This window comes from Eimeria tenella, genomic scaffold, assembly GCF_000499545.2.
Source record: "Eimeria tenella Houghton genomic scaffold, Eth_scaff80, whole genome shotgun sequence".
NCBI lineage: Eukaryota > Apicomplexa > Conoidasida > Eucoccidiorida > Eimeriidae > Eimeria > Eimeria tenella.
In genome coordinates, this window is record NW_013543456.1 from 113,038 (window position 1) to 125,201 (window position 12,164).

A 12,164-nucleotide genomic window follows, 5' to 3' on the forward strand; every position below is an offset into this window, starting at 1 on the left:
CCAGGCAGTGCTGGTAATTATGGCTGGCCCCAGAGCTAGAGTACTGTGCGATGCGCCGGCGCCCGCCGTTAGCTAGTTAGTTCTTGCTAGCAGCCAGTTACTTTTAGCTGTGCGCCAACGTGGTTAGAATTTTCTAGCTGCTCTGGCTCCAGGCCTTCTCCCCCACATTCCGCTTTCTTTTCGTCGGCATGCTAAAGCGTCAGTGCTAAAGCGTCAGTGGGTCAGCTCGTGTAACCACTCGTGTGTTGCTCCTCCAGAACCTTCTGCTATTCCTGCTGCAGCTGCTGCTGTTATTGTGCGTATGCTACTGCTCGTGAATCTTCTTATGGAGACAAACACAAACTAGCAGCAGAGCCCTGCATTGTGGAGCGATATGCATGTAGACATACAGCACCAGGTGGAAAATCGTAATTATAATCCGGAGCTGAAGGCAAACAAAATACGGAAGTAATCAGCTCCCAGGCTGCTGCAGCCTTCTTACAGGCGGCACATTGCACACATTCAGGCCCCGTTTCTTCGCTGGTGCCCTGAGAAGTCCCGGACAACCCCGTCAGGTCCGTCACCTAGAGGCCTGAGGCGATAATAGAAGGATTCCAAAAGAATTCACTGGGGGCCCATTTGGCTGACAGAGAGCACTAATACTTCGCGATCTTTTAGAATGAGCGGAGCCCTCAAGTCCCGTTGGCCCAGCGGTTTAGTCCTTGCTGCTCTTTGGGAGCACAAACTTCAGCATTAGGCAACCCATTTGGAGATCTGGCCACACAAGCACTAGGTCTGCGCTCCTGCGGCTACGGCTGCCGGTGTTGGAGCCGCCGGTGGAACTACTGATGTTGCTCCTGCGCCACTGCTTCAACTCCTGTTGCTATTGCTCTTGCTAATGCCCTGGTCGTGGCGGGGGCCGAACACGCAACCAATTTTCCGCAGCTGAGAGATTCTGTACTACTGTAATCCTGTATGCATGCATATCTATGCACGCAGCATACCTATGCACGCAGGACCCCATGTAAGCCATCTGGAGCCCTCCCATCAGAACTGTGGGCCTCAAGCCAGCATGTAGAGAGCCGCGTCACTATGTGGCTTCTCGAGGGTCTGTTAACTATCCATAAGCCCTTTTCGGTGTGGATGCGACCTGCCAGTCTTGCCGCATCTTTGAATATCACGGTGATGGCCCCCTGTCGGTGTGTGCACAAATAAGTAACCTTGATCGCTGTATTTACATTATTTGGCAACTGCCTGAATGCCCTAACGCCCGAGACATGAACATTTGCCTGTGGAAATCGAAGAGCTTCTTTCCCGTTTCAAAAGCAGAGTATTTCCCTGAAAAATGCAACGAAGAGCTTGCATCCCAAACCTAGCACTTCTGTGCGTGTGAGCTGCCGAAAAACTTATACCATCAATAGCTTATGGTCTCGAACCCTAAACAAACCCACGTGTAAGCCCAAATGCACGAAATGCTAGTTCCAAAGTATGAATGCTGACCAGCAGACAGCAGTGCCCACGCCCCTAAGACAAACCCCAAACTCCAAGCTCAAGCTAGTTCTACGCAGTAGAAGTTTATCATATAACTCCAGAACAAGCTTTCTCACTTGTTGAGCAGTCGTATTCTGCGTAGAGGGCTATGGAGAGAAGCTCTTCACCTTGTGGACCCCCACTGTCTATCAGCACTTGATTTTGGTTCATTAATCTGCCTTCCGCGTCAATGGGGAAGAATATGCTCTTTCCTCCCTTCACCTTGTCCGGAAATGCTAAATCAGCCTGCAAAGAACACCTAAATATCAGGCTCAAAACTCTAGGCGCTAAAGCCACCGGAACCCCCCATGCATAGCCGCCAGAGTGACCGAATTTTGCTGCAGCAGCAGCCCAGGCGTTGCAGCCGCAACAGCAGAGAAACTGAGGCCAGTTTTCTCAGGGCGTGGTGTTTAGGGTTTAGGGCTTAGGCTTTCGCATTGAAGCACCCGTGTTTCAGCTAGGGCTCCCTTCAGAGCCAGCATGATGTTGTAACCGCTAGCGTCTTCATTACGCAGATCGTGGATGTCAAAATCCTCCAGGCGCTTCAATGTCACAGGCTTCGCCTGAAGGAAGAAACTGCCCTGTGAGTTCATAACCCTAAGCCCTCAATCCTGAGTACTACTGTCTGAACCGCAACAACGCTAAACTCTAAAATTACTTCTGTACTCCTTCCGCGATTCCTCAAAATATGAGCCCCAAAGCCCAAGACCTCTTCCTCACCTCTTTGTCGACGTTAAGGAAGAAAATGCGGAGAGGAGGTTGGAATGCTTTGTTGAAGAGACGCAGAAGTGTCGCCGCCAAAGCAGCACGGGGCTGCGATTGCACGGGGAGGTGCGCAGACACCCCAAGGGCTTCCAAAATGCCACGAGACTGCGAGTCGCCGTTTCCCTCTGAATTACAGTAAGGGAAATAGGCGATGCAAGACGGAAAAGTTCTCCCTACGTAGAAGAACTAACGTTGTCTTGGTTTGTGCTACTAGTAGTGCTACTAGCGCTAATGGTGTATATGTCACTGTTACTGTAATTGCTGCTCCTGACCTTCTGCCTTGGCTGGTGGCTCGCAGAAGACTTCGCCGTTAATTGCGATAGCGCCCCACGGAAAGAATCGGACAACTTTACCTTGAGGCATTCCGAAGCAAAATATGTTGGGGACAGGTCCTTCCACGCCTAAGCATACGCATCAGCAGCACCGAAAAAGCTGAGTTGGCAGCAGCAGCAAGTGAAAAACCACCCCTGTAGCCGCCCGCTGCTCCATCAATGAGAAAGCTTTAGCAACAGTGACGGCAAAAGAAAAAGCAATAATAGAAACTGCACTGTAAGCAGCAGGAGTAGAAAGAAACTTGGCAGACGCGCTTCCCCATTAGCAGAGCCACCAACAACATTATCAGTAGCAGCACCTCCGCCAGGAGCGATTCCTGAAGCAACTGCAGCAAAAGTAAAGGAAGAGTTGAAATGACAGCAGCAAAATGTTCTAACCTGAGAGGACCGATCCTAGTGTTGGGTGTACGCAGAGCCATGACGGAGATTTGTTGATAAGTTGAATTTGACAGGATAATTTGTTTTCCTTTTGCTTGTTTTGAATGCATTTCAAGTGAATAAAGGCGCCACGGGACCAAATGAGTGTCATATCTGTTGGAGCCGCCACCAACAATAAGGGCGTAAAGTCTTCTCGGTCTGGCAGTTGACTGAAGTGAACACAAGGACGAGATAAACCAAAGCACAAGCAAAGGAAGCGGTCCTTGCCTGATGCGCAACAGAGGCAGAGATATGGCCATGAGCATGTAGCGACCGATACGAGTGGACAACAACAGGATGAGGCAAACACAGCGTGTGGGTCAGTAATATACAAAGCGAGCTAACAAACGGAAAGGGACAGAAACAGATAGCAACAACACAGCAGCAACGCCAACGTGAAATAGTCCCAGCGGCAGACAGCAGTTTCCCCAGTCTAGAATGACGTGGACCCTGACCTGCTACAATGTAAAGCCTGTTCTGCCCGTCGGCTTGTGCGCTACTTTGTACTATCTGCTGTTGCTGCTGCTGCTGTTGTTGCTGCTGCTGCGATGAGTCTTGCTCTTCCTGCTGCTGGTCTTTCTGCTGCCGCTGCTGTTGTTGCTGTTGCAGCTGTTGATGCTGTCCTTGAGGCTTAGGGGTTGCCCAGCACTGCCAATTCTCCGAAGGTCCATCAAGAAGGCCCTCGATTTCGGGCGGCGTTGCTGCTGCTGACAATTGCAGCAAGTTCGGTGGCTTCTGTTCGTCAAAATCTGTTCGAGCGAATGCTTTTGAATCTTCCTTCCGCAAAGGGAAAAAGCAATCACCATCTGAAACGATAGGACAAAGAAATTCACAGAAGTATGTTCAGACTAATCAACAAGAAAAGACCTTCCACAGACGCAGACGCCCGCGTGTAGTAATTACATTATATGATAATGACGACTAGAATTAGGTGGGCGAAAATAAAGCGAAGAATACGGGGAGGCTGGGCAAGCAGAAAGAGCTGCAGGATGCACACAAATATCTAGCAAGTGGCACAAATCTACACTGGTAGACCGAAAACGAGCGGGCAAGTCGGGTCTACGCACATAACGACACGGAAGCCTTGTAATTGCGAAAAAGAAGCGAAGCAAAAGGACAGAAACAAACGGATAAACTGCGAAGTATTGAGGCAAGCAGAATCACAAGAAATCTGGCAAAAAAAGAGTAGAACCATGAACACGCACAAGTACAGAAGTACAGCTGAAAGACGAACAGTGTGTGAAATACGAAGACAAGGGAAGGCAACGGAAAATTCAGACAATAACGATAAAGGGCACGCATTCTAATCTGAAATGTGATGACAGAAACAAAAACTGGAGGGTTCAGGATCTCGATTCGCGAAGCTTTGACACCTCTATGCTGTGTATCCCTAAACCCACGCTCTATACGGCATATTGTAAGGTGCACCTGTCCAGGCGGATTGGTAAAAGAGGTAATCATCAAAGGCAACATCAAGAGTTGGCAATTGCCAATAAAGGAGTTCGGACTTCAGCGCGATATACTTGTCTGCGAATTCAGCCATGGGGCATCCCCGCAGAGGCTCCATGCCTGCATGCAAATAAATCGCGAAATTCATGGCCTGTTCACGAGGTTCGAAATCGTTAAATCCTTTGAAGCTAAAGAGCTAACGTACACACTAGCAGAGCAGCCAAGGGGTCCTTTTCCTGACCAAAAATGCGGCAGCACGGACGCTTGAGAGTTAAAGGTTCAGGATTTAAGTTTCAGAATTGGCACTTCGGGGCCAGCTGTTACATTAAGAAGTGCGGAAACGCCTTATGGCTTTGAAATATTGAAGTAACAGTAGCAGCAACAGTCGTAGTATCAGCAGCAACAGCACAAAAACGACAACGACAACAGCAGCGGCAGCAGCAGCCGCAGAAGCAGAGGCCGAAGCGGAAGCACCAGCAGCAGCAGCAATAAAAGCAGTAGCAAACAGCAGTTCGGAAAAACCAAATGGAGTGAAAACCGAATTCCACGATGAATAGATGCTTTGAAAAGCTATTTGTGAGAACTGTGAGCAGCAGCAGGAAGGTGAGTCGAAAGCCACAGGAGACTAACGCTAAACCCTACTGCCTAGACCCTATGTCCTAAACCCTGAGCTCTGAACTGTAAGTCGAGCCTAGGTCCTAGATCCTAAACCACTCCTGTGGTTCTCCTCTAGATTCTAGGCTTAAGAGTTAAGGGTCCCAGGCTTAGGGTTTATGGTTTGGGTTTTAGGGTTTCAGCGTGTACGGTCATGTCTCCACTCAGACAGAGAAGAAGTAGACGCAGCTGCCAAGAGCACTGAACACCAGAGGATGCTACAGGCTCGCTCTAAGGTTTAGCACTTTGGGTTGAGGTCGCAGGGTTTACGGTTTAGGATTTAGGATTTACGGTTCGATAGAGCAGATGCTACACACGTTTTTAGGATTACGCGCTTTGTTTTTATTGGTTTGTGCCAGGGCGAAGAACTTAAGACTTTAAGGCTCTAACCAGCTGCCACTTTTGGCTACGAGCGTTTAGATCCTACGGTTGAGAGCATAGGGTTCAGGGTTTAGAATTTAGAGTTTAACGTTTGGGGTTTCCACTGTGCAAGCCAAACGACTGACCACTCTGAAAACTTTCCGCTATGGCTACAGGTTCCATTATTGATGCTCGAGGGTCAGCGTTTGTGACTTACCGAGCAAGTGCTCCACGAGAAGCTCGAAAGACTGTTGTGGTCTCTCGAGTATAATAGCCCCATCCTCCGTTTTGTTAAGCTTTGGGGGTATGTTTTTGAAGCCTTCTTTTCTCATGAGGCTTCCCAAACCACTACTTTGCACTTCCGACCTACTCATCACGTCGCCTGGCAAAGTGTAGCGGGCGGTTCCCACTGAAAACACCATGCCCTTTGCAGGGCTGCTCGTGAAAAAGTCCATCCTAAAAACAACATAAGAGCCAGACGTCACAGACAGCACGAGACCAAAGACCCTAAATCATTACGAGAACTTTGCAGGGTCCCCGAATTAATTGAGCAAGACCAACAGCTTTGGACGCTCTTGGACTCCTTCGAACCCCTTTGGACCCCTCAGGGATCCCCTGAAGAGCCCTCAAAACGCCTCTGGGCACCATAAGAGGCCTAGTACGGACTTGATGAACGCGTAGGGAATAGAAAAACGTCGCAGTGCCCTATGAAGGGCCCTTGCGGCCTCTGGCTGTCCAGTGGTGGAGGGGACAGTAAACGGCACCTTGTTGCTATTGTTACTTTGCGAGTAATTTGGTGTTCAGAGGCCGAGTGAGTAAGTCCGTGTGAATGGCTTCACTAGGCCTGTGTTGCTGCTCGTGCAGCATGAAGGTGTAGGTACACCACTGTGGGAGGGTTGGCTGGGGCTTTGAGTTGTGCACACACAGCCGCCTTTGCAGTCTCCTGGTAAGCTACTAATCTTTAATTGTGCTGATTGCTACGGAAAAAAGGATAACACTGCTCCACAGCAGCAGAAAGTGCAGTGGCAAATGGTACTCCTGCCGCTGCTGCAGCTAGCGGAGCATCGAAGGGGTTTCGAGGCGGTGTTAGCTTACTTGATGCTTGAAGTAGAAGAAAGAAGGAATAAAACTTGCCCATAAAAGCAGCCGGACTTCCTATATTTATTCAGTGTAACAGCAGAGTTGTGTACCGTAGAGCTGAAACCCCAGCAGCATCAGCAGCAGCAGCAACAGCAGCAGCAGCAGCACGGATGAGGGCGGGCCTGTGATCTGGGGACAGATCGGCCCCTGAATTGACCACCCCCTGCTACCCTGAAGGTCACTTCATGTAGATTTAGTCTACAAATCACATATAATGCATTTAGTATAATGCATTTCACTAATTAATGAATCAAGCCAGCAGCTTGTGTGCAGTTTCAGTGAGGTAACCCCCAAGCCAACCCAGGAGGAGCTCTCGGGGGCCCGAAGGTCCCCAATGCCAACAGTTTATTGCTGTATCGCAGGAGCAAACACAGCTACTGCCAGAAGCAGCGGCTGCAACATATGATGCAGATACACTTCGTGCAGCCTCCTCAGCGGTTGCAGAACCTCCCTTGCGCGCTGTGGTTACTGCTGTAGCGCCAGTGGATGGACCGTTGTTCCGCAGATGTGGCCACGAGGTGGCGAGCTCCAGAAAGAATAGCAGCTCCAGGACTTGGCATCAGCAGCACCTGCTGGCGATTGCTGAAGTGTATCAGCCGCACGCTGTGACAGCGTCGGTGAAGCAAATAACCTGTTGTCCCTCAACTCCATAATTTTACGGCAGCAGAGCTCGTGTTTAATTTATTAGACCCTTCTTGTTGAGGTATCAACAACAGGAATAAGAGGGGTCATGCAGCAGCGGCAAGAAGAGCAGTAATTTCTGGAGAAGTATCGGCTACACTTGCAGCACCACCCATAGCACCAGCATGTTAATCGGTCTCCAACGAGATTTCCCACATCACCAAAAGTAGCAGCAGCATCGCCTGCCCTAGGGATGGAAGTAGGGGAGTATCATTTTCAAAGGGCCTTAGCCTCCTTAAATCGTTATTTTTTATTTTTTAGCCTATCCCCTGATTGGTCGTCTGTCTCCTTCGAATCATCTCTTGCTGCTGATGCATTCAAGGCGGCCACAGTACCAACAAACGAGGCTAAAGCCCTCAGGCTATGGGCGCAAGCAGAAATACACTTAGGCAGACACAAGCAAGCGGGGGAAATACTCGAAAGAGTGAGTTAATAAATATATCTGGGTTCATTCACGCTTATCGCTCTTAGTACTATTTCTTTACCCTTGCATGCGTTACTTCAATCCTAATTATATTTCCATTTTGTCTCTGTAGTTTGTCTGTTCCAGCGATACAAGTAGAAGCGCAATTACGTGGTCACAAAGCGGCCCAAAGAATGCTAGAAGGCGGGCCTGAATACCCGCCGTTAGTGTTATTGTTGTTTTGTTTGTGTTCTCGTTTATGTTAAAACGAGCCCGTTGCTTCTCTAAATAAAACCGTTCCCATCTTTCTCCCTTTATGCACGCAGTAAGCTGTCAGTACTGTCTTTGCCGCTGCATACCTGAGTGAAACGACAAGCAAATATCTGTGTTACATCAATATTAGCACCACTGTTGTTGTCCATTGTTGCCATTTGTATGCTTATTGTTTTAAGGTGGTGTACTGTGGGCTATGCTTATTAAGGTTGTTCCGACTATTTCCACGCTCACGCCAACATAAGCATGTGCGTATGCTCTTTCAGTAATGTCTAGTCGCATGGACTGATCAACTTTTGCACATAAATTCACGAACATCTTCATGCCCCTCCGTTTTTTGCCTCCTTGGCTCTTATCCTTTTTTTATGCCCATTTCTCGCCTTTTTTCCATTCATATCGTTGTGCCCTTGTTTGCGGGCGTGTGTGCTGTAGCTGGGGGACCTGTTGGTCTTGCACAAAAAGGCAACACGACGTAACAGCAGGAACGCCAGCAACAGCATGAACAACAATATCAACAACAGCATCAACAGCAACGCCAACATCACCAGCAGCGATAGCGGCAACAGCAAGAGCAGTAGCATAAGGGGAATCCCGGCGTCCGCTGCAGCAGCATACGAGGAGGGGCTTCAGTGCTACAGCGAGGCAGTGAAACACTATAAATCAGCCGCATCAACTGATGCTGCTGTATGTTTACTGCTGCGCATAGCAGCTGCACGAGAGAAGGAAAAAACTCCAGAATCAGCAGAAGCAGCGGCAGCAGCTTACGAGGATGCTCTGCACTTACGTTCAGCCAGCGGAAAGCAGCAGGAAACTGCTGAGGTGTACAAACACTACATTTGCATGCTCGTCCGAATGGGACAAATACGACAGGCCATTTCTGTCTCTCTTAGGCGGGCCAATTGCCTTTTTGAATTGAATAAATTAAATGGGGTACACAAGTCAATTCTTTCTGCTGTGCTTCTCTTTTTATCGCTCGAACAGTACACAATGGCAGACAGAACACTCTCAGGACAAGAAGTAAACAACACAGAAACAAAACCTAAGCGCTAAGCCCTAACTTCGAAGGTCCAAGCTTCAAATCTTGACCCTGAGCCCGAATACTAAATTTTAAGCTAGACACTTGCTGCGAAGCCTTTCAAAACTCTTGAACGCAATGAGCAGCCCTGAATAGGTGCTTACACTCTTAGAAGTGCCTGGAGACACTTAGATGCACAAGCTCTGAGTTCTAAGCCGTCGGAGAAAGGGGGAAGTAGCATGCAGTGCACTGCGGGGAAGGCATCCTTGTGTGGAGCTCTAGCCCGTCTCACTTTGGTCTTAGGGTGCAAGCGCTTCGGCTGATTCTTGGTTCATAATACACGGCTCCGCGTTTGTTTTGGTCGAAGGATTTACTTGTCATGCTTCAGAGTGACTGTTTGTGCTGATTCAGGCGCTGCGTAGCAGCTTTCTAGGGAGCCCCGAGTTTGCTGCCGGTGCTGCCGCAGTAGATGCTTTCAAGCACGGTGATGCTGCTGCTGCTGCTGCTGCTTTGGAGTCGCCTGTATTTCGTTTGCTGCTGCCACCAGTTGCATCACTCGCTGCTCGCATGGCAGCAGAGGCCAGAGAAAGGTGCACTAGCAGCGCCTGCAACCCCATTGGGGAAGTGGGCATTGGCGCTGAGGCTGTCGATGCGTTGCTGGCCGGCTGATGCAGAAGACAATATCATTTTGTGAATAGCGTAAGACCAAAACGTCTTGCATGCAATTTACAAGGGAGGTGGGTCTGGACTATGGCTGTGACCATATGCAGTTCGAGCAAATCACACTAGGCTAGGTTTGCTGGTTCTGTCCTCATTGCCGAACAGTTCCCACGCAAATACGAATTTATGTACAAATGTGAAAGCAGATATGTAGACTCACTCAAGCGTATGTGTATGATACGTGTAAGACATAATCATGTATGATGGCGTAATGGATATATATATATATATAGGCATGCAATTGCTTGTCTGGAGTGTGTGCAAATATATTTGTTTGTAGCAAAACGCAACCCAACCCTTTTTTGCACTTGTCCATGCGTGCATGCTAGTGTAGACATGCATGTATGCCTTGAAGTATTTGCAAGTTCATATGTTGCATGCATTATATGCAAGTGCTCCTACAACTATATTCTCGCTCTTTTGTATCCACGTACATTAATTTCTCGTTTGTTCAGCCTGTTGTGAATCATGCATACGTCTCTATCACTGCACGTAAGTGTACACATAAATGAACAGACATTACAGTAGAGGGACGTATTAAAGGGCCCCAAGTCGCAAAAAAATATGCAGAGAAAGCAAAGCCAAAAGTGCACACTGGAACAAGGACGAAGATGAGGGAAACAGTAAGGTGAAGGCAAAAGCAACAATCTTGGAAAGTGTGGGGGCAGGAGCAATTATAAAGCCAAAAAAGGCACAACATTAAAGATACAGAAATAGCTGAAGCAAGGTGTTGGTGAGAAGCAATAACGGGAAATAGCAACTGCATAAATACAGATCTAGAAGGGAACAAACAAGAACAGAAACGAAAACGCAGGTACAGAAGATTCTTCCTTTGTTCCTCGTGTAGTACTTCGGTTCAAATAGGAGACAAAATACAGGGCAGCGCCAAAAATGAGACGATGCCGAAATTGCGGTACCACGAAACAGGAGGACAAGGCACAAAAGCGTGAAGCTTTGGCCTGGCTGGACAGAAAACAAAGCCAAAGTAGTGCCACAAAAGAGGATTAACAAAAATGTGGCACAGCGAAGGTTACGGAAAAATGCCGCCGCTTTTCATGTCGATGGCCTCTTCTATTTGCAATCCATCTTTCGGCGTGTGATTTCAGTTTTGCCTGGCTCTAGTTCCTTCAACTTTTTTTGGTTCTGTTCTTCCGGTTAATAGGACAGAAATAAAATCGAGACGCTGAGGCAGGCAAGCCGACAGTCAGAATAAGGTGGACAAGGAAAAAAGCCTCGAGACCACAGCCACATAAGATGAACAAGGTGATAAGAAGAAAGACACAAAAAGTACATAAGGATGGAAAGTCAGACTCAAGTACAGTTTGTTTGCCTCGAATGTGGTAGGCGACCTTCTGAGTAGTGCTACATACTCGTGAAACGCCTAAGAACGCGCCCAGCAGCAAGATACAATTTTAATGGACATAATTTCAGTATATCAACTCTGCATGAGCGTCACTCTTCTAAGTGTTTTGAGTGACATTTCCACGCATTTCTTGATGGCCAACCATGACGCGGGCGGTGTTGCGGTGGCCTACTTGTGTAGTGTGGTGCCTCAATGGCTAATCAGAAGTTTTGAGTGTTCTCTGGCTGGGTAAGCAATCTTCGTAGTGAGAAAGCCTGCTGACATCACAGCCCTTATTGTTTGTGGCCTTGTGAAGGCTAGTTAACAGGCAGCTACCCAGCACATGCAAACCACCAGGAATCGGAGCAGTTGAGAAAAGGATAGTGAGCAGCTTGACTGTCAATAGCCACATCTGCACTCGATTGCGCTGACGCCAGGTGGCGTAGAAGCGTTTCGTATGGATTGCAGAAAGCCCACGGGTCCTTAGTGTTTTTGAAGGTAAGTTGGCTTTGTGAGAAACGTATGGTGGCTAGAGTGATATTGTTAAAAATCAGTAGAATGACCCTGCGGGAGACATTGTGCAGTGACCTGGCGGGCGCTTTCCTCCTCGTCAGTCTACGGGACCCAACGCCACTTTCCAAAGTGAGAGTGAGGCAGCTAGGCGTAGTGCGGGGAAGGCACACAAGCATAAAAAACAAACAGGTCGCGCACTACACATATTGGCCTAAGGGCAGTCGCCCTCTTAAGGATATGAAGCCTAGCTTAAATGAAAAGCGAAGGGTGCGGGTGTGGCGCTGCCGGTCGAAGAAGAGTCCTGCTTTTGTCATCCAAACACATTACGATAGTTGTCCTTGCAGCTAAGTAGAAACATATTTGCGTTCAGCGACCTCATCGTCTTTGCAAGTGACCGTTACCTGGATGGATCAGGAAAGTGTGATAGTCGACGAAGAAAAGGTGCCTTGGCCACGGATCGGCTATTCCCGCAGTGTCGAGCAAAGCTTTCTGTATAGGAGCGACCGCGAACAAAATGGTATTATGGGAGATACGACCCTGCAGTGGCTTCGCGATACGCGAAAAAGTTCAACTTAAAACAACAAAAGCAGC

General features: G+C 48.4%; 2 protein-coding genes across 2 annotated transcripts; one reads left to right on the forward strand and one right to left on the reverse strand.

Moving 5' to 3' along the window:
- Positions 1-1,213: 1,213 nt before the first annotated feature.
- On the reverse strand, positions 1,214-5,941 carry ETH_00018360 (uncharacterized protein; the record flags this gene model as incomplete). The annotated part of the gene is made up of 9 exons (XM_013378346.1): positions 1,214-1,317; positions 1,587-1,755; positions 1,956-2,072; positions 2,230-2,399; positions 2,547-2,675; positions 2,985-3,251; positions 3,479-3,829; positions 4,452-4,592; positions 5,704-5,941. The coding sequence occupies 9 exons, from the start codon at positions 5,939-5,941 to the stop codon at positions 1,214-1,216; spliced, it is 1,686 nt and encodes a 561-aa protein (XP_013233800.1).
- Positions 5,942-8,481: 2,540 nt separating this feature from the next.
- On the forward strand, positions 8,482-9,667 carry ETH_00018365 (uncharacterized protein; the record flags this gene model as incomplete). The annotated part of the gene is made up of 2 exons (XM_013378347.1): positions 8,482-8,829; positions 9,410-9,667. The coding sequence occupies 2 exons, from the start codon at positions 8,482-8,484 to the stop codon at positions 9,665-9,667; spliced, it is 606 nt and encodes a 201-aa protein (XP_013233801.1).
- Between the last annotated feature and the right edge of the window lie 2,497 nt (positions 9,668-12,164).